Source organism: Mirounga angustirostris, unplaced genomic scaffold (assembly GCF_029215605.1).
Source record: "Mirounga angustirostris isolate CCGP_5_RB_7025 unplaced genomic scaffold, mMirAng1.0.hap1 SCAF_4, whole genome shotgun sequence".
Lineage (NCBI taxonomy): Eukaryota > Metazoa > Chordata > Mammalia > Carnivora > Phocidae > Mirounga > Mirounga angustirostris.
In genome coordinates, this window is record NW_026991712.1 from 95,530,734 (window position 1) to 95,553,368 (window position 22,635).

At 38.0% G+C, this 22,635-nt stretch overlaps 1 protein-coding gene across 5 annotated transcripts in view; it reads right to left on the minus strand.

Moving 5' to 3' along the window:
* The window catches only part of MAGI3 (membrane associated guanylate kinase, WW and PDZ domain containing 3), a 237,126-nt gene that overhangs the window by 78,835 nt on the left and 135,656 nt on the right, over positions 1-22,635 (minus strand). For all 5 annotated transcript variants that reach the window (XM_064588609.1, XM_064588608.1, XM_064588607.1 and 2 more), the window contains exon 2: positions 18,767-18,883. In XM_064588609.1, coding sequence (XP_064444679.1) covers positions 18,767-18,883 — 117 coding nt within the window. The remainder of the gene's footprint in view (positions 1-18,766; positions 18,884-22,635) is intronic.

Consider the following 22,635-nt stretch of genomic DNA (forward strand, 5'->3'; position numbering starts at 1 on the left):
TGAAATATACAGACAGGTACATAAGACATATATGTAAAGTTTGACAAGTAATAATAAAGCAAACCCACTCAAGTGAAGAAACAGTATCACCAGGAGATCAAAAGCCCCCTTGTACACCTCCAATCATAAATCTCTCCTTCCCCCACCCCCAAAAGTACCCACCATCTTGACATTTGTGATGATTTCCTTTCTTCTTTAAATTTTTTTTTTTACCAACTACATAATGCATTCCTAAGCAACAAAGCTTAGTTTTGTCTCTTTTGTAATTTCATATGAATGGAATCATGCCATATGCATCCTTTTATGTCCACATTAACACTTGGAGTCAGGTTTTTAAACTTCTGCCAACATGTGAAGGCATCTCACTGTGTATTTAATGTGCAACTGATTTATGAGATCACACATTCTTTTTCAAATATTTACTAGCCAGAGATTTCTTCTGTTGTGAAGTGACTGTTCAAGGCTTTTGCCACTTCTCTGTTGGTTTGCCTATCTTCTAAAACTTGACTTGTAGTTCTTTACTACAGTACTTCATCAAATCTAAGTAATCAACAGCTTCCAAAATGCACCACTATTTTATCACTAAAAAAGAAAACTGGCAATTAAAATCAAAAGATTACATCTATTGTAAGATACAATTGTAGAGAGGCTAACATGTGAAATAACTGTCTTACTATTGATAAAGCACTGCAGTCCTTTGTCAGATATACGTGTTGCAAAGGGGGTTTCTGCAAAAATGTGAAATAAGGGGGAGCCTGGGTGGCACAGTTGGTTGGGCATCCGAGTACTGGTTTTGACTTGGGTCATGGTCTCCAGCCCCACAGCGGGCTCTGTGCTCAGCATAGTCTGCTTAAGATTCTCTCTCCCTTTCCAACTCTGCCCCTCCCACTCATGCTTTCTCTCTAAAACGAATAAATAAATCTTTTTTAAAAAATGCTTTCTAGAAACAGTACTTTCTGCAAAATCGTGTTCCCCAAATAGTGGAGATTACCAGAAAACAGGGTCAGGGTTGATTTCTCAAAACCTATTGCAACTTTGTAACCGGAGCCTAGCAAAATCAGTAACAACCCTAATTAAAAACACTAAGACAGCTTAAAAGATATTTTAAATTCCTGATAAAAATACCAGTGTAAATAAAATACTTTGTCTTTAAATAACAATTTTAAAAACAGAAAAGATAGCTTGACAAGGGTATGAGGAGGGTTGGAGCTACTGAATAATGAAGATAAGGAAAAAGGTGCAATAAATGATTTTTAAGATAAAGTACATGTCCAAATTGAGAAAAGAGGCCAAATCGAGGTGAATGGGCATTATGCACAGTGCATGCAACATTCAACTATGTTTGTATATTCTGTTTACTTGCTGCTACTTGATGACACAAAACATTAGCTTGCTGGGGAAAATGGAGTAAGAACCAATATTACCTCCATTAAATTGACATCATTATCCTACGTACTTACCAATCATATATGAACTTACTTGTGTTATAGAAACAAACATTGTAGCAGAATAGACAGTATCTTCTCCCACTCTGATTTTTTTCATCTTTTTTAATGGTCTTTTAATGATAGTAGTTTTTCATTTTATTGTAGTCAAATTTATCAATCCTTTCCTTTATAGCTAATGCTTCTGTGTCTTGTTGAAGAAATCCTTCCTAAGGCCATGGAGACATTCTATATTCTTTGTAAAAACATTACAACTTTGCCTTTCACACCTAGTACTTTAATGCACTAAAATAGATCTTATTCGGCCTGATGGGAGGTAGTAGTCCAACTTCTTTTTTTTCCAGATGGCTATTCAACACACTTATTGAAAAGTCAATTATTTTCCCCTCTGATCAGGCAAAGTCACTTCTTTCATAGAAATCTCATATAGAAATGCTTAAATAAAACTGGATGTGTTATTGGGCTATTACATCCTATTTACCCACTGACCAGTCCTGCACCATTATCATGGTGCTATAATTAATACATTTCTATGATAAATCTTGGTATAGAATAGAAAAAGTCCACCTATTTTGTTTTCTCTATTTACAGCCCTTCCATATAAAACCTGGAATCAGAGAAATAGGCTAAGAATGCTGGAATTTTTATGGGATTAGAATGAATCTATTAATCAATTTAAGGAGAACTCCTGTCTTCACCATATTGAATCTTTAATCCAGGAACAAGAAATCGGTCAGTATATTCAGATCTTCTTTATGGCCCCTTAATTTTATCTTACAGAAGTCTTTACACTTCTTTAGAGATTAATTTCTAGGTATTTCAAATGCCTATATGCTATTATAAATATCTTTTTGTAAACTTTCATTTTCTAATTATTAATGATATAAAAGAAAACAATTGTGGGAATCTACTTGGTCACTTTATTTGAATATAACTGACCCACAATCAAATTCACTAAACTCACAATTCTGTGAGTCTTGGGACTCATCACTCTTAAAGGTTTTCTCAGGACCCTGTGGAAGCTGCTGATCTGCTGTCACTGTAGTTCTGTGATTAACAGAATCTCATATACATAGAATCATACACTGATTCCAGTAGTGGTTTGTACCTGGCCTCTTTCATTTGGCATGATGCTTTTGAGATCTATCCATGTTGTGGTTCAATATCCTTTTATTGCCAAGTGGTATTCTATTGCACAGATATACCAAAATTTGATTAGGCATTCACCATTGATGGGCATTTGGGCCGGTTCCAGATTTGGGGCATTATAAATAAAGCAGCTATAAACTTACAAGTCCTTGGGCAGACATATATTTAAATTTATGTTGAGTTAATACCTAGGAGTGGAAATGCTAGGCCATATGGTAAGTGTTATGTTTAAAAGAAAATGTCCCAAAGTAAATATACTTTGCATTCTCACCAACTCCTAGATGAGAGCTGCAGTTGATAGACATTAGTGTTTCCATGTAGGGATCCCTCCTTGAAGTCTCTTGGCCAATTTACTTTTTCTAAATCCCCAGAAAAATCAGTTGATAGGGAAAATGAGGAAACAAAGTATTATAATTCTCCTGTGAGAATTAAAGCTTAATCATCTGTCACAGAGATGTTACTGATTTGAAGGAATCTAAAAATATCAACTGAAAGCAAGAGCAGAAAATACTGACAAGTGAAACCGAATGGTCAAGTTGACATTTCCCCGCACTAGGACAGAAGCACATGGGAGAGCAGCATTCACAATCCACTTGTCAGTCTTACTTGCAGCTGTTCCTGAGCTACAAGTGTGAGGTTAAGGCCCTGTCTGCTAACAGTGAGTCTTTCTTGCAAATACAATATTAGCGCAGTTAGATGCATTTATACTTTATATAAATCTTATGAGTGGTGTTCTCCAAAAATCACAGGTTTTGAAGGCTAAATAAATCCTTAAATCAGCAGTTCTGATGTGTGATTCTATGTAATGATGTTAACCTTGAAGGGGGATCTGAATGTTATTTGAATACTACCCAACAATGTCCCTTGGCATTTTCCACTGCTTGGGTATGTTGCTATGAGTTTCAGTGCTTTGTAAATCCGTTTAATAGAAGAAATGCAGAGAGAAGTGAATGTTGTTGTGGAACACTCCAACCTGAAATCAGAAACTGGTGTAAAATCTGAAGTAAAAGCAATATAGATTTCAATGGCAAAACCAAAATCAGGGCAAGGAGACAACATATTTTCATCATTAAAAAAGAAAACAAGCTTATTCAAGAAAACAACCTAATGCCCAATCTGAAGATGCTTTTGAACACACACTTAACAATTTGAGGAGCATTGACACAATACGAATTTTTTTTTTTTTTTTACTGTCTGGAATACTTATTACCAAAGTCAAAACTATCAAATAACACAAGTGATACTTTTTGTACAATTTAATTTTAGAAGTGAAAATTTCAAATAGGATATAATGTGTAGATTTATCTTTCAAACTTTTAACTGATTTTTATTTGGCATTTATTTTGTATAAATGTTTCCTTCTTTAATGTTTTCTATTAGCAAATGTATCAAGAAGAGATAAGTGTTGAAAAGTGTTATTATAGCCTTGTTTTGTTGATTTGCAATAATAATAAACCAGGTGATTTTTCAAGTGCTTGGTACACCCAGGAGAATCCATTCCACGCCATGGTGTTTGTAGCCATCATTCCTGCCATAAAAGTCAAGGGAAGCAGTCATATGGATTCCCAAGGTTAACCTGATTCAGCTAGTACTTCACCTCAATCAACCACAATTTATACTGTGATTAAATTGTGATGCCAGATGGGGAGCAAGATGGCGGAGGAGTAGGAGACCTGGATTTCGTCTGGTCTCAGGAATTCAGCTGGATAGGGATCAAACCATTCTGAACACCTACGAACTCAACAGGAGATCAAAGAAAAGAATAGCAACAACTCTCTGAACAGAAAAGTGACCACTTTCTGGAAGGTAGGACGTGTGGAGAAGTGAATCCGACGTGATATTCAGGAGGATAGACGGCGGGGGAGGGGTCCTCCGTTGGCCACTTGCGGCAAGTGACAGAGCCGTGGAACACAAAATCAGAACTTTTAGAAGTCAGCTCCACTGTGCTCGCTTCGGCAGCACATATACTAAAATTAGAAGTCGGCTCCATTGAGGGACATTGCTCCAGTGACTAAGCGAGGGGTGGAACCCTCGCTGGGACAGTGTGGTCTCAGGACTCTCCTGGTCACAGAAAGACGGGGGGTGCCTGAGTGCTGCAGAACTCCCAGGGATCGGAGCAGGGAAGCCGGCTGCAGAGACAGAGCCCAGGCACGGGCTCTCAGCTAGGGGTTGCCATAAACCATGATCCGCGGCACAGTCGGGCCACTGCTCCTCCAGCAGGGACCCAACAAGCAGCAGATCCGGGGAGACTCCCCTTCCTCCCCCAGGAGGAGCAGCGCGGGAGCGCACCGCAGAGATCTGCTGGGTTTGGAGACTCCACACAGGGTCGTGCGCCAGAGAAAGAAACGCTTGGTCACAGGCCAGGTGAGCACGGAGTGTGGCAGGAGACCAGGGAGACGGGAGGGATTGACTGCTTTTCTCTGGGGGCGCACTGAGGAGCGGGGCCCCGAGTTCTCGGCTCCTCCGGGGCAGAGATTGGGAGGCCGCCATTTTCACTCACCTCCTCCAAAGCTGGATGGAAAGCTTGCAGGGAACAAAAGCTCCCGAGAGCAAACCCAAGCAAATTACTTAGCCCAGACCGGCAAGGGCGGGGCAATTCCACCTCTGGCAAAGACATTTGGGAACCATGGCAACAGGCCCCTCCCCAAGAAGATCAGCGACAACAGCCAGCCAAGACCAAGTTTACCAATCAATGAGAATGGCAGAACTCCAGAGCTAGGGGAATACTGCACATAGAATCCATGGCTTTTTTACCATGATTCTTTAGTCTTTCAAAGTCAATTTTTTTTTAACTTTTTTTAAAATTTTTCTTTTTCCCTTTTTCAAACATCTTATCAATCCCTTTTTTAAAAAGTATTTTTTATTTTTCATTTTTGGAGTCATATTCTATCCCTTCATAGTAGTTACCATTATTTTTGGTATATATATGTAAGTTGTTCTCTCTTTAAAATTTTGGGATACAGTTTCTTCTAACAGATCAAAATATACCCTAAATCTCTAGTGTATGGCTTGTTCTAGTCTCCTGCCTAATCACATTCTCTTCCTTTTTTTTTTTTTAAATCCTCTTCTTTCTTTTTTCAACCAACTTCTTATCTTATCAATTCCTTTTATAAAATCTTTTATAATTTTCATCTTTACACTCATATTCCATCCCTTCATTGTATTAACCCTTATTTTTATACATATATAAGTTTTACTTTCTTTAAATTTTTGGGAAGCACTTTCTTCTAAAAGACCAAAATATGCCCAAAATCTAGTGTGTGGCACTGATCTATGCACCAGCCTGATCATATTTGATCATATTCTGTTTTTTTTGGTCTTGTTTTGTTTTTGTTTGTTTTTATCTTATCTTTTTCTTTTTTCTTTCTTTCCCTTTCTTTTCCCCTGGATTCAGGTCTTTTCTGATTTGTTTAGTGTATATTTTCTGGGGACACTGTTACCCTGTTAGCATTTTGTTCTCTCATTCATCTATTCTCCTCTGGACAAAATGACAAGATGGAAAAAATCACCTCAACAAAAAGAACAAGAGGCAGTACCAACTGCCCGGGACCTAATCAATTCGGACATTAGTAACATGTCGGAACTAGAGTTCAGAATGATGATTTTAAAGATACTACCTGGCTTGAAAAAAATATGGAAGTTATTAGAGAAACCCTTTCTGGAGAAATAAAAAAACTAAAATCTAACCAAGTCGAAATCAAAAAGGCTATTAATGAGGTGCAGTAAAAAATGGAGGCTCTAACTGCTAGGATAAATGAGGCAGAAGAGAGAATTAATGATATAGAAGACCAAATGATGGAAAATAAAGAAGCTGAGAAAAGAGAGATAAACAACTACTGGATCACGAGGACAGAATTTGAGAGATAAGTGATACCATAAGGCGAAACAACATTAGAATAATTGGGATCCCAGAAGAAGAAAAAAGAGAGAGAGGGGCAGAAGGTATTTTGGAGCAAATTATAGCAGAGAACTTCCCTAATTTGGGGAAGGAAACAGGCATCAAAATCCAGGAGGCACAGAGAACCCCTCTCAAAATCAATAAAAATAGGTCAACACCCTGACATCTAATAGTAAAACTTACGAGTCTCAGAGACAAAGAGAAAATCCTGAAAGCAGCTTGGGAGAAGAGATATGTAACCTACAATGGTAGAAACATTAGACTGGCAACAGACCTATCCACAGAGACCTGGCAGGCCAGAAAGGACTGGCATGATCTATTCAGAGCACTAAATGAGAAAAATATGCAGCCAAGAATACTATATCCAGCTAGGCTGTCATTGAAAATAGAACGAGAGATAAAAAGCTTCCAGGACAAACAAAAACTAAAGGAATTTGCAAACACGAAACCAGCCCTACAAGAAATATTGAAAGGGGTCCTCTAAGCAAAGAGAGAGCCTAAAAGCAACATAGACCAGAAAGGAACACAGACAATATACAGTAACAGTCACCCTACAGGCAATACAATGGCACTAAATTCATATCTTTCAATAGTTACCCTGAATGTAAATGGGCTCAATGCCCCAATCAAAAGACACAGGCTATCAGACTGGATAAAAAAACAAGACCCATTGATATGCTATCTGCAAGAGACTCATTTTAGACCCAAAGACACCCCCAGATTGAAAGTGAAGGGGTGGAAAACCATTCACCATGCTAATGGACACCAAAAGAAAGCTGGGGTGGCAATCCTTGTATCAGACAAATTAGATTTTAAACCAAAGACTGTAATAAGAGATGAGGAAGGACACTATATCATACTTAAAGGGTCTATCCAACAAGAAGATCTAACAATGGTAAATATCTATGCCCCTAACATGGGAGCAGCCAATTATATAAACCAATTAATAACAAAAGCAAAGAAACACATCGACAACAATACAATAATAGTGGGGGACTTTAACACGCCCTCACTGAAATGGACAGATCATCTAAGCAAAAGATCAACAAGGAAATAAAGACTTTAAATGACACACTGGACCAAATGGACTTCACAGATATATCCAGAACATTTCATCCCAAAGCAAAAGAATACACATTTTTCTCTAATGCCCATGGAACATTCTCCAGAATAGATCACATCCTAGGTCAAAAATCAGGTCCTAACAAGTACCAAAAGATTGGGATCATTCCCTGCATATTTTCAGACCACAATGCTTTGAAACTAGAGCTTAATCACAGAGGAAAGTCGGAAAGAACTCAAATACATGGAGGCTAAAGAGCATCCTACTAAAGAATGAATGGGTCAACTAGGAAATTAGAGAAGAATTTTAAAAATTCATGGAAACAAATGGAAATGAAAACACAACTGTTCAAAATCTTTGGGATGCAGCAAAGGAAGTCCTAAGAGGAAAGTATATAGCAATACAAGCCTTTCTCAAGAAACAAGGTCTCAAGTACACAACCTAACCCTACACCTAAAGAAGCTGGAGAAAGAACAGCAAATAAAGCCTAAACCCAGCAGGGGAAGAGAAATAACAAAGATCAGAGCAGAAATCAATGAAATAGAAATCAAAAGAACAGTAGAACAGATCAACGAAACTAGGAGCTGGTTCTTTGAAAGAATTAACAAGATTGATAAACCCTGGCCAGACTTATCAAAAAGAAAAAAGAAATGACCCAAATCAACAAAATCATGAATGAAAGAGGAGAGATCACAACCAACACCAAAGAAATACAAACAATTTTAAGAACATATTATGAGCAACTCTATGCCAGCAAATTAGATAATCTGGAAGAAATGGATGCATTCCTAGAGATGTATCAACTACCAAAACTGAACCAGGAAGAAATAGAAAACCTGAACAGACCTATAACCACTAAGGAAATTGAAGCAGTCATCAAAAATCTCCCAACAAACAAAAGCCCAGGGCCAGATGGCTTCCCAGGGGAATTCTATCAAACGTTTAAAAAAGAATTAATACCTATTCTTCTGAAACTGTTCCAAAAACTAGAAATGGAAGGAAAACTTCCAAACTCGTTTTATGAGGCCACCATTACCTTGATCCCAAAACCAAAGACCCCATCAAAAAGGAGAATTACAGACCAATATCCTTGATGAATATGGATGCAAAAATTCTCACCAAAATACTAGCCAATAGGATCCAACAGTACATTAAAAGGATTATTCACCATGACCAAGTGGGATTTATCCCTGGGCTGCAAGGTTGGTTCAATATCCGCAAATCAATCAATGTCATACGACACATTAATAAAAGAAAGAATAAGAACCATACGATCCTCTCAACGGATGCAGAAAAAGCATTTGACAAAGTACAGCATCCTTTCTTGATCAAAACTCTTCAGAGTATAGGGATAGAGGGTACATACCTCAATATCATAAAAGTCACCTATGAAAAACCCACAACGAGTATCATTCTCAATGGGGAATAACTGAGAGCTTTCCCCCTAAGGTCAGGAACGCGGCAGGGATGTCCACTATCACCATTGCTGTTCAACACAGTATTAGAAGTCCTAGCCACAGCAATCAGACAACAAAAAGAAATAAAAGGCATCCAAATTGGCAAAGAAGAAGTCAAACTCTCACTCTTTGCAGATGATATGATGCTGTATGTGGAAAACCCAAAAGACTCCACCCCAAAACTGCTAGAACTCATACAGAAATTTAGTAAAGTGGCAGGATATAAAATCAATGCACAGAAATCAGTGGCATTCCTATACACCAACAAGACAGAAGAAAGAGAAATTAAGGAGTCGATTGCATTTACAACTGCACCCAAAACCATAAAATACCTAGGAATAAATCTAACCAAAGAGGCAAAGAATCTGTTCTCAGAAAACTATAAAATACTCATGAAAGAAATCGAGGAAGACACAAAGAAATGGAAAAACGTTCCATGCTCATGGATTGGAAGAACAAATATTGTGAAGATGTCAATGCTACCTAGAGCAATCTATACATTCAATGCAATCCCCATCAAAATACCATCCACTTTTTTCAAAGAAATGGAACAAATCATCCTAAAATTTGTATGGAACCAGAAAAGACCCCGCATAGCCAGAGGAATGCTGAAAAAGAAAAGCAAAGCTGGTGGCATCACAATTCTGGACTTCCAGCTCTATTACAAAGCTGTCATCATCAAGACAGTATGGTGCTGGCACAAAACCAGACACATAGATCAATGGAACAGAATAGAGAGCCCAGAAATGGACCCTCAACTCTATGGTCAACTAATCTTCGACAAAGCAGGAAAGAATGTCCAATGGAAAAAAGACAGTCTCTTCAACAAATGGTGTTGGGAAAATTGGACAGCCACATGCAGAAGAATGAAACTGGACCATTTCCTTACACCACACACAAAAATAGACTCCAAATGGTTGAAAGACCTCAATGTGAGACAGGAGTCCATCAAAATCCTAAAGGAGAACACAGGCAGCAACTCTTCGACCTCAGCCGCAGCAACTTCTTCCTAGAAACATCGCCAAAGGCAAGGGAAGCAAGGGCAAAAATGAACTATTGGGACCTCATCAAGATAAAAAGCTTTTGCACAGCAATAGAAACAGTCAACAAAACCAAAAGACAACCAACAGAATGGGGGAAGATATTTGCAAATGACATATCAGATAAAGGGCTAGTATCCAAAATCTATAAAGAACTTATCAAACTCAACACCCAAAGAACAAATGATCCAATCAAGAAATGGGCAGAAGACATGAACAGACATTTTTCCAAAGAAGACATCCAAATGACCAACAGACACACGAAAAAGTGCTCAGCATCACTCGGTATCAGAGAAATCCAAATCAAAACCTCAATGAGATATCACCTCACACCAGTAAGAATGGCTAAAATTAATAAGTCAGGGAATGACAGATGTTGGCGGGGATGGGGAGAAAGGGGAACCCTCCTACACTGTTGGTGGGAATGCAAGCTGGTGCAGCCGCTCTGGAAAACAGTATGAAGGTTCCTCAAAAAGTTGAAAATAGAGCTACCATATGATCCAGCAATTGCACTACTGGGTATTTACCCCAAAGATACAAATGTAGGGACCTGAAGGGGTACGTGCACCCCAATGTTTATAGCAGCAATGTCCACAATAGCCAAACTGTGGAAAGAGCCAAGATGTCCATCGACAGATGAATGGATAAAGAAGATGTGGTATATATCTACAATGGAATATTATGCAGCCATCAAAAGGAATGAGATCTTGCCATTTGCAATAATGTGGATGGAACTGGAGGGTGTTATGCTGAGCGAAATAAGTCAATCAGAGAAAGACATGTATCATATGACCTCACTGATATGAGGAATTCTTAATCTCAGGAAACAAACTGAAGGTTGCTGGAGTGGTGGGGGGTGGGAGGGATGGGGTAGATGGGTGATAGACATTGGGGAGGGTATGTGCTATGGTGAGTGCTGTGAATTGTACATGACTGTTGAATCACAGATCTGTACCTCTGAAACAAATAATATATGTTTAAAAAAAAAAAAGAAGATAGCAGGAGGGGAAGAATGAAGGGGGGGAAATCAAAGGGGGAGATGAACCATGAGGGACGATGGACTCTGAAAAACAAACTGAGAGCTTTAGAGGGGAGGGGGGTGGGAGGATGGGTTAGCCTGGTGATGGGTATTAAAGAGGGCACGTTCTGCATGGAGCACTGGGTGTTATACGCAAACAATGAATCATGGAACACTACATCAAAAACTAATGATGTAATGTACGGTGATTAACATAATAATAATAATAATAATAATAATAATAATAATAATAAACTTTGATGCCACTTCTTGTCCTGAATAACAAGCATCCTACTTTCCATCGGAAGGAACGTGGCACTGTGCTTAAGCCCAAGAACACAACCAAATCTAAAATTCCTTCTTGGAGGGTCTGTCTCCTGGGACTACTACAAGTACCAATTCTGTATCGACCAGGATCCAAACAGGAGAGAGAAACATGGTAAGTTGAACAAGGAGAGCTTAATATAAAAATGATTAACTATTTACAAGGAATTAACTAAGAGGATATAAAAGAGAACTTTAAAGAATATCACCCTAAATCTGAGGAAGAATACTCAAATAAGGAACAAACTTGGAAGGGAGGGATGCTCCCACACTCTGGGATTCAGACTTCTTTGGAGAAGGTGTGGTCATAGCCTGGGGATGGATCTGGTTCATAGATGGTAGGTCAAGGCTGGCAGACAAGGAACAGTCTGCTGGGGTACTGATGAAATTCACCAGCAAGCTGCCTGCAGTGGGGGCTGTTTCGAACTGCCTAGAAAACCATCTGGGACACTGGCTGGACTTGCCAGAAACCCAGTAGAAAACCACTTGCAGGGAATATTGTTGAAATCTGGGGAGCCACGTGGGGTGCCCATCAAACTCATTATGAAGCTGCAAGGAAGTCAGTAGGTGCACTGGTGTAATTCAGGAAGCTGCCTATGAGGTGGGAAACTGAGTGCTGGAGCACTGCTGAAACTTACGGTCTTTTTGCAGGCAGGAGCAAAAAGAAAAAGACACACCGCAACTAGCAAAAGATGATTTTTTTTTTCCCAGTATTCTACCTGCCAGCCCCAAGATAATCTGACGATGTACCTACCAGTTGGCAAAGGAGGAATGCTGCAATATCATACCCAGGCAAAAAAGAGTAATTTGAAGCCAAGAGGCACTAAATTAATAACTGGCAGACTAGTTTTCTGAGCGATTCTACCATCAACGGGAGTTGAATTTTGTCAAGTGTTTTTTTTTTTTGCATCTATTTGAGGAGATCATCTGTTTTGTTTTGTTTTTCTTTTCCAGTCTGTTACCATATTAATTTGAAATGTTATCCCAACTGTTCATTCCTGGGACAAATACCCCTTGGTCATACTTTATTATCCTTTTACACATTGCTATATATTTATTTGCTAAAATATTTTAAGGAGTTTTAAGTCTATGTTCAAGAAAAATTGTGGTCTAGTATTATTTTCTTTTAATGTCCTTGTCTGGTTTTAGAATCAGGATAATGATCAGATCACAGAATGAGTTGGGAAGTTCCCCCCTCCTCTATTTTCTTAAAGAGTCTGTGTAGAATTAGTATTATTTCTTCTTTAAGTATTCGGAACAAGTCACTCCTACCATCTGGGCCTGACACTTTCTTAATGGGAAAGTTACAAACTACAAATTCAATTCCTTTAACAGATTGAGAACTGTTATTAAGCTCATCTATTACTTCTTTATTTTTTAAAGATTTTATTTATTTAAGAGCGAGCGAGAGAGAGAGAACAAGCAGGGTCAGGGGGAGAGGGATATGCAGACTCCCCACCAAGCAGGGAGTTCGACTCGGGGCTTGATCCCAGGATACTAGGATCATGACTCGAGTTAGAGGCAGATGCTTAACTGACTGAGCCACCCAGGCATCCCTCATCTATTTCTTCTTGAGTGAATATTGGTAGTTTTTTCCCTCCAAGGAATTTTTCCATTTCATCTGAGTTCAGTTTACTGTCACCAAGTTGTTTAGAATATTCCTGACTGTCCACTTAACATCTGTAGGATTTTTAATGATACCATCTCTCTCATTCTTAATATTGTTAAACAGTGTTTTCTCTCTCTTTACCTGAGCAGTATGACTAGAAGTTTACCAGTTTTACTGATCAGAAAAAAAATCAACTTTGGGTTTCATTGATTTCTCTATTCTGTTTTCTAGTTTATTGATTTCTGCTTTTATCTTTATTTCCTTTCTTCTACTTAATTTGGGTTTACTTTGCTCTTCTTTTGCTAGAAGTTTAGATCACTGATTGAGATCTTTATTTGCTAAGTATTTAACACTATAAATTTCCGGTTATACCAACATCCCACAAATTGGTATGTTGGGTTTGATATGTTTTGAGATGCTGGTATGTGTAATATTTTGTATTTTCCTTGTGGCTTCAACTCACAGGTTATTTAGAAGTGTGCTATTTAATTTCTAAATATTCAGAGATTTTCCAGATTATTTTGTTAAGTGATTTCCTGTAATTCCATTATGATCACAGAATATATTCTGTAGGATTTAAATTCTTTTAAATTTATTGGATCTTGTTTTATGGCCCAGAATATGGTCTTCATTTGTAAATATTCCATGTACACTAGAAAAGAATGAATATTCTTCTGTTGTTGGAAGGCATGTTCTAATACATAGCAATTAGGTCAAGCTGGTTCAAAGTGTTACTCATGTTATAACCCTACTGATTTTTTGTTTACTTTCCCTAAAGGAGGTGTTGAAATCTTAAACTCTATTGTTGTTGTCTATTTCCTTTCAGTTCTATCTCTCTGGTATCATTTCCATTCCACCTGAAGAATTTCCTTTAGTATTTCTTATAGTGCAAGTCTGCTGGTGAAAAATTCCCTCACTTTTTTTTTTTTGGTCTGAAAAATTCTTTATTTCTCTTAAGGATATTTGTATGTACAAATCTAGGTTGGTAGTTTTTCCTTTCAGCATGTTGAAGATGACATTTGATTGACTTTTGCCTTGTACTGGTTTCTGTTGACAAGTCTACAGTCCTTCATTGTTCCCTTGTATTTAATGTATCTTTTTTTTTTTTTTAAAGATTTTATTTAATCATTTGACAGAGAGAGAGACAGCGAGAGAGGGAGCACAAGCAGGGAGAGTGGGAGAGGGAGAAGCAGGCTTCCTGCCGAGCAGGGAGCCCAATGTGGGGCTCGATCCCAGGACCCTGGGATCATGACCTGAGCTGAAGGCAGACGCTTAACGACTGAGCCCCCCAGGTGCCCCGTATTTAATGTACCTTTTTTCTGTCTGCCTTTCACGTTTTCTCTATCACTGGTTTTCAGCAATTAGATATGATATATTTAGATGTGTTTTTTTATGTTTCTTCTGCTTGGGGTTTGTTGAGATCCACAGCTCTGTAGATTTATAGTTTTCATCAAATGTGGAAAAATTTCAGCCTATTTCTTCATTTTTTTTTTTTTTCTGTATCCCCCCTTTTTGGTTTGACAGTGTGCATAGCTCAATATGAATGGATCACAGTCCTGTTCTGCCTATGACCCAATTTCTGAAAATAGTTATTACATATATCTTGCCCAATTTCTAGTTGTTTACAGTAAGAAGGTAATTCCAGTACCAGTTAGTCTTTTTTTTTTTTTTTTAAGATTTTATTTATTTATTTGACAGAGAGAGACACAGCGAGAGAGGGACCACAAGCAAGGGGAGTGGGAGGGGGAGAAGCAGGCTTCCCGCTGAACAGGGAGCCTGATGTGGGGCTCGATCCCAGGACCCTGGGATCATATCCTGAGCCGAAGGCAGACGCTTGATGACTGAGCTACCCAGGCACCCCACCAGTTAGTCTTTCATGGCAGAAGTAGAAATGTCTCTCTCTCTCTCTCTCTGGTTACTTAAAAAAAAAACAAACTAATGTCTTCAGTCTTTTTCCTGTTTCAGTTTGATTCATTTATATTGCTATGTCTTCAGGTTCATTGATCTTTTCTTCCGCAGTTTCCAATCTGCTGTTAAGCCCATCCATGAATTTTTGAAGTTCCATTTAATTCTTTAAAAAAAAAAAATCCATTTTCTCTTTATTTTATTCATATTTTTCTTTAAATCCTTGAGCATATTTATAACTCTAAAATGCATGCTTCAGTCATATCTGTTTATATGTCATTTATGCCATTTCTGTTTTGTTTTTTGTATTAGCTGACTTTTCTTTGGATTATGGGCCATATTTTATTCTCTTTTGTATACCTAATAATTTTTATTAGACACTGGGCATTGTAAATACTATGTTATTCAGTGTCGAGGTTTTGTTGTCTTCCTTTAAACAGTGTTGATTTTTCCCCTTTCCTCCCTCCTATCCTCCCCTCCTTCCTTTCTTTTGGCTAACAGTTAAGTTGTATGCATATCTGCCTGATCCTTTGGGGCTTGTTTAATTAAGCTTTGTTAAAATGGGCCCCAAGGAGCTTACACCTATTTTAGCGCTACTAGTAAGCCATGACCCTTGAGGTCTCTCCACTCAGGTAGGCTAGAACTCAGATTCTCCCAGCCCTGTGTAAACTCTGGAAATTGCTAACTTTACAGCTCCCAGAGAATCTTTGCCTGGCCATGTGGAGTCTCATCCTATACATTCTCAGCTTAGTATTCACCAACAGAGTCAAGGGGGCACCTATGCATATTATTTGAGCTCCTTTTCTTCATAGCTCTCTCCTCTCTGACACCCTGTCCTGCAAATCTCAGGCACCTCAGACTTCTTGAACTCATATTTCTGTCTCCTCAACTCAGAATCCTCTGCACTCTGCCTGGGCTTTCCCTCCTTGTATTATAGTCCAGAAAGTGGCTCCAGGCAGAAGGCTGATGAAACCACAGGACTCCTTTGTGTGCAGTCTCCTTTCCACTTTTATTAGGGATCATAGTCTTGTCCTTTCAACAGTGCAGTATCTGACAATGGTAGATGTCTTTCTTTCTCTTATTAATTTTGTTGCTCAAATTGTTTCAGATCTTGTCAGTGGGAACCCTTTCTAGATGGCTTTTTAAAAACAAACAAAAAAAAATGTGCTTCTGATATGCCCCCATAGTTTTTTAGGCATTTACATACTTCCTGGGATAATCAGATGTTCCAAGCTCATCTTGTACTTTCCTTGCTCCAGACCCGGAATCAGAATTTTCTACAAGAAGATTTGGTATCTTTCAGTAAAGAATGGTAATTAAAAACCATTTGGTATGTTGCTTGTCACTGATATACCACTGCATTCTTGGAGGAGTTGTGGATACTTCAGTGTGTTGGTTACAAGTCCTGTTAGGATGTGAAAAGGCTGTAGCTGTTTGGACCCTATGAATGAAAACCAAATAAACTGTAACTCCTTTCTAGGACAAAACCGCACACTGAGGAGAAACTGCAAAACTAGGACAGTACAAATAAATTTAAAAGAAGATCCAAGTAAAAGTGCAGAGTACAGCAGAAAGTACAAGTACATATTTTTATTAACTTGTTTTAACAAGGGAAGAGGGAGCTCTAGAGCTATGAAATTAAAAATGCTACCCTGAGACAGCCCATGCGGGCAAAATACCAAGTTATTTATAAGGGAATGAAAATTAGATTGTTTTCAGACTTTTAAAGAGCAATGCTTTATGCCAGAAGATAATCAGATAATCGACTAATAGAATTAAAATAGTCAAGGAAAGAAAATATAAGGCAAAGATTTCATATATATCCAAACAAACTTGAAAGTATAAAGGCCATAGACAAACTGCGATGATCCTCTCTTTCCTGGGGAATCTAGTTTAGAGAAGAAGCAGCTTTAGAAAACCACAGTTATTGAAGAAACACCAACATAAGGATTGGTAGTTACATTCGATGTGTATTTACCTACAGAATAAAGAATAAATGATAATAAAGGGGAGAGTGCAATATGTAATGGCTGTTTGTTTTGTTAATATAGACACAGGTCAAGAATAAAAAAAAAACAGTGAAAATGAGGAAAGCATATATGAAGTGGAATAAGCTTGCTGATTATCTTTGTTTGGGGTAAAAAAATATTATTTCTCTAGTCAGATGATGGGAGAGAAGGAAGGAGTAAGAAGCAATAAGTAAATCATTTAGGAAGGGAGGAAGAACAGAGTATTATATAAAAGTATAAAGATAGCCATTAGAATGAAGATACAAACCTTTCTAAAGAGAGAGATCAAATAAAATGGACTATGTGGTGAAAGGCTTTTTATATAAAAGATGTGTATATGGGTAAAATAGAAAACCATGACAAAACAGAGACTAAAGACATGGATCACATCAATAAATATAAAGAAAGTTTCACACTGGCTACAACATCCAACACTATTTGTAAAACAAAGAGCTTCAGAAAGATGAAAGAATAAAAGTCAGACAAAGATATACCAGGCAAATGCAAAGAAAAGAAGACAGGAGTTGCAATTCTGAAATCCAACCAGGTAGATTTACAGGAGGAAATCATACATAAGGAGTTGGATTTAAAAACAAAACCAAAACATTTTATACCATGTTAAAGAGTCTGGACTTGTACTCAATGAGAGACTTTGAAGGATAAACTGTAGATGGACAAGAGTCAGACATGCACTTAAAGACAGACCAGACTGAGGGGATGTGGGAGGTGGGGATGCAGCTAGAACCGGGAAGAGGGCAGACACTGAGGGTCTACTCCAGGACACATGTTTTGCCCTCATGTTCTCATTTTAATTCTTAGAACTCCATGAGGTGTCTCTTGTTATTCATATTTTATATATGGGGATCCTGAGGTTCAGGAAGATCAAGTAACTTGTCCAAGGATCAGTATTTTTCACCTAGCTCTTTGCCCCTACATATTGTTATCTGTTAAAAAAAAAAAGTTCAAGCAAGAAAGGGTGAGCATCTAAGGCAGTGCAGAAGGATCGGTATTTAAGGAGCGTAATTAGGCAGGCTTGGTGATAGATGGGACACTGTTGAAGAGTAAATAACAAGAAAAAGAAATAAAGAATTCCAGAGCCATTATAAGAGCTACTATCTACAAGAAGTTACAAATATATTGAAAAGGAATACAAACCAGAACATTCTTTTACATCCTTTTACTGTTTACTGCTTTTTATTCTTTCCCAGACTTGTTCTAACTAAAATCTAAGCATACATGGTTTCTTGTTTTGTGTTAAAACACACACACACACACTCACACACACACACACAGCATCCTTACAACAACAACAACAACAACCAGGTCCTATGAAAACTACCAAGACTGGAATAGATATACAAACATCTAGATAAAAATTCAACATAGATTACTACAAAGAAGGTAGTGCATTTCCTCCTTTTTTCCTTTGGGGAAGGGGCAGATCTTAAAATAAGTAATGTCCTCATAATTAAGACAAAAATGTTTGTTCTCAGTGTACAAGGCACTGAGAATGAAAAAAGTTTATTATTTATTCTTACTGAATAAACATTTGGAACTGATTTATAGAAGAAAATTTAGTTAGCAGAATGTACATGGATAGTCTTAAACTCTTAAAGTCTAATGACTGTTTTTAAAGTTACAATATAGAATCTTCTAGTTTTTCTACTTTAAAAACAAAAGCCCTGCATGTCCTTGGAAAATTTTTCTCCTTATCCAATTTGTGTTTCATTCTAGTGCCCCAACTCAGTCTTCCCAATCTGATATAAGATACTCTACTGAATTACTTCTACATGTTTGATTAGTTAAATAAGGATACATTGGCCTTTCTTTTATTCAATCTCATACTTACATGGAATGGTTCTCAAGTAGAGATTATCTCTGATCACTTGCTGCAATTTGTGGTCAATTGATCCTTTCTGAAACTGAAGACTCAGGTAATGTCGCAAATCTTTATTAATGACTTTGCCTATGAAAAAAACCACAGAAGACAGAACACATAACTGTTAGATCTCCAGTTAAATATTGATGGTAGTGACTGAATACCCTTAAACCATTTAGCTATAGACAGGAAAAAGAAATCAGAGTATTTTACTGTATTTTACTAAAGACAACATTGCTTTACTAAAAACAAATTATTATAGTACTATAATTAATAACATATACCTATAGTACATAATGTGGGCATAATTTTACAATAGTAGGGGAAGGACAAAGTATAGGTCAGAGAATATGACAAATACCCAAGATAATTTCCATCTATAGCTTTAAATACCATCTATATACTGATAACTTCTAGGTGCTTATCATGTCTCCATCCCTGATCTATGTCCACCAAGTTCCAGAGCCACCAAACTCATTCGTATACATTGCAAATATAGAAAGTCAAATAAGCACCTCAAATTTCAGACAGCGGAAACAGAACTCTTAATTCCATCCTCCCCCAATTTTTCCTCTGCTCTGGTTTTCCTTGTCTTAAGCAAATAATAGCACCATCAACCCAGCAGAACAGACCCAAAAGCTAGAAGTCATCAGAAGTTTCTGATTTCTCCTTTTCACTTCTATCCCTCAGATCCAATCCAGTAGCAACTTTTGTCAGTTCTATCTCCAAAACATGCCCTATGTCCACTTCTCTCCATTTCCAGAGCCTCCACCCTAATCAAAGCCACCATCATTTCCCATCTCGGATTCTGCAACAGCCTTCTAATCTGTCTCCCTGCATTCATTCTTGCCTCCTTCCTGCTCCCACCACTTACACAGAAGCCAGAGTGAGATTCTGAACATAAACCAAATAATCACTACTCTGTTTAGTGGCCCCCACCCCGCCATGACTTCTTTTTGCACTTGGGATAAAATCCAAACTTCCACATGTTCTAGCTTTGGCCATCTCTGACTCAAACCCATTCACTAACCCCCCACTAGCCATGCTTCCACCCACACTGGCCATCTTCCAAAAGGCCAAATGGACCCTACCTTAGAGCCTTCTGCCTATCACTGACTGAACAGGCATTTTCTGTCCACTCACTTGACTCCTAGATACAAGGTGATTCAATAACAGAATGAAAGATTTTTTTTTTCTTATTTGTGGGGAAAATGGGAGATAAAAAGAGGACTATTAGAGGTCTCAAAGAAATGTTAAGCAGAAAAATAGAGGATTGCAGAAATCTGATAGCAGTGAATTTATAGTAAAGGTTGAACTTAAAATGAAAACCAAAGCAATCCAAACACTGTTCACTAGATAAGACTTCACAGGATTACAAAAGGGCAATGCTAAAACATAATGGATTACTATATTGAGTAAGAAATGACTAGGCAATTAAAATATACTTTGTTTTATTTGGAACAGCTTAATTATGACAAGGATAAGTCAAAAGGTTACTACAGATCAGTTCATTCTTTTAACTATTATTCCATGATGTAGCATTTCTAATCCCCCCTTTTGGTCTTTTCTCACAGGTATAAGCAAGCATAACCAAATGAGAGGGTGTTAATACAAGCAGGAAACCAGGGTGCTGCTAAAGTTTAGAGATAACATTCGGATCCTAAACTAATAAACACAGACCAAAAAGTCTCTGTTTTGCCTTGCCAAAAATAGATGCTGAGGAAGGGGGACCCCTCTCTGATCAAAGAAGAAAGCCTGAAAGATATTTACAGGGATAACACAGAAGAATCCCTGGTCACAGAAGTGGTTTCTGCCAGGCATTCAGGGGCTCTACCAACCCGAGTTCCATTTAGATGGAATCATATTATGCCATTTCTTATTTTTATCACAGTACTTGTTCTTTGCTGAGTGGAAGAAAAACACAATTCATAATCAATACTGTACAGTCTGAGAACCCAGAAATAGACCCTCAACTCTATGGTCAACTCTATGGTCTCCAACAAAGCAGGAAAGAATATCCAATGGAAAAAAAGACAGTCTCTTCAAGAAATGGTGTTGGTAAAATTGGACAGCCCCATGCAGAAGAATGAAACTGGACCACTTTCTTACACCATACACAAAAATAAACTCAAAATGGATGAAAGACCTAAATGTGAGATAGGAAATCCATCAAAATCCTGTAGGAGAATACAGGCAGCAACCTCTTTGACCTCAGCCACAACAACCCCTTGCTAGACACGTCTCCAAAGGCAAGGGAAACAAAAGCAAAAATGAACTATTGGGACTTCATCAGGATAAAAAGCTTTCACATAGCAAAGGAAACAGTCAACAAAACTAACAGACAGTCTATGGAATGGGAGAAGATATTCACAAATGACTTATCAGACAAAGGGCTAGCATCCAAAATCTATAAAGAACTTATCAAACTCAACACCAAAGAACAAATAATCCAGTCAAGAAATGGGCAGAAGACATGAACAGATACTTCTCCAAAGAAGACATACAAATAGCCAACAGACACATGAAAAAATGCTCAACATCACTCATCATCAGGGAAATACAAATCAAAACCACAATGAGATACCACCTCACACCAGTCAGAATGGCTAAAATTAACCACTCAGGAAACAACAGATGTTGGCGAGGATGTGGAGAAAGGGGAACCCTCTTACGCTGTTGGTGGGAATGTAAACTGGTGCGGCCATTCTGGAAAACAGTATGGAGGTTCCTCAAAATGTTAAAAATAGAACTACCCTATGACCTAGCAACTGACTACTAGGTATTTTTATCCTAAGGACACAAACATAGTGACTCGAAGGGGCACCTGCACCCCAATGTTTATAGCAGCAATGTCCAAAACAGCTAAACTATAGAAAAGAGCCCAGATGTCCATCAACACAGGAATGGATAAAGAAGATATATATATATATATAGGCAGCAACCTCTTTGACCTCAGCCACAACAACTTCTTGCAAGACACGTCTCCAAAGGCAAGGGAAACAAAAGCAAAAATGAACTATGGGGACTTCATCAGTTACAATCTATATAATATATATGATATATATATTATACACACACACACAGGAATATTGGAATGGAGTATTACTCAGCCATCAAAAAGAATGAACTCTTGCCATTTGCAACGACATGGATGGAACTAGAGGGTATTATGCTAAGTGAAATAAGTCAGAGAAAGACAAATGCCACATAATTTGCGGGGTTTAAGAAACAGATGGGGCGCCTGGGTGGCTCAGTTGGTTGAGTGACTGCCTTCGGCTCAGGTCATGATCCTGGAGTCCCGGGATCGAGTCCCACATCGGGCTCCCTGCTCAGCAGGGAGTCTGCTTCTCCCTCTGACCCTTCCCCCTCTCATGCTCTGTCTTTCATTAAAAAAAAAAAAAAGAAACAAAACAGATGAACATAGGGGAAGGGAAGGAAAAATAAAGTAAGATGAAAACAGAGAGGGAGGCAAACCATAAGAGACTCTTAACTATAGGAAACAAACTGAGGGTTGTTGGAGGGGAGGGGGATGGGGGGATAGGGTAATTGGTGATGGACATTAAGGAGGGCACTTGATATAATGAGCACTGGGTGTTACATGCAACTGATGAATCCCTAAATTCTACCCCTGAAACTAATAATACAGTATATGTTAAAGAAATTCAATTTAAATTAAAAAAAATACTGCATAGTCTCATTTCTTATTGAACAAAAACAAACCCAATAATGAATTTATTAAATATTTTAAAAATTAGGTCAGGTATGTTCCAAATGCTTTGTAATAAATATTATACAAAAGCTTTGATGGGTTGTTATATAGGTGCTTACAAGTTTTAGTG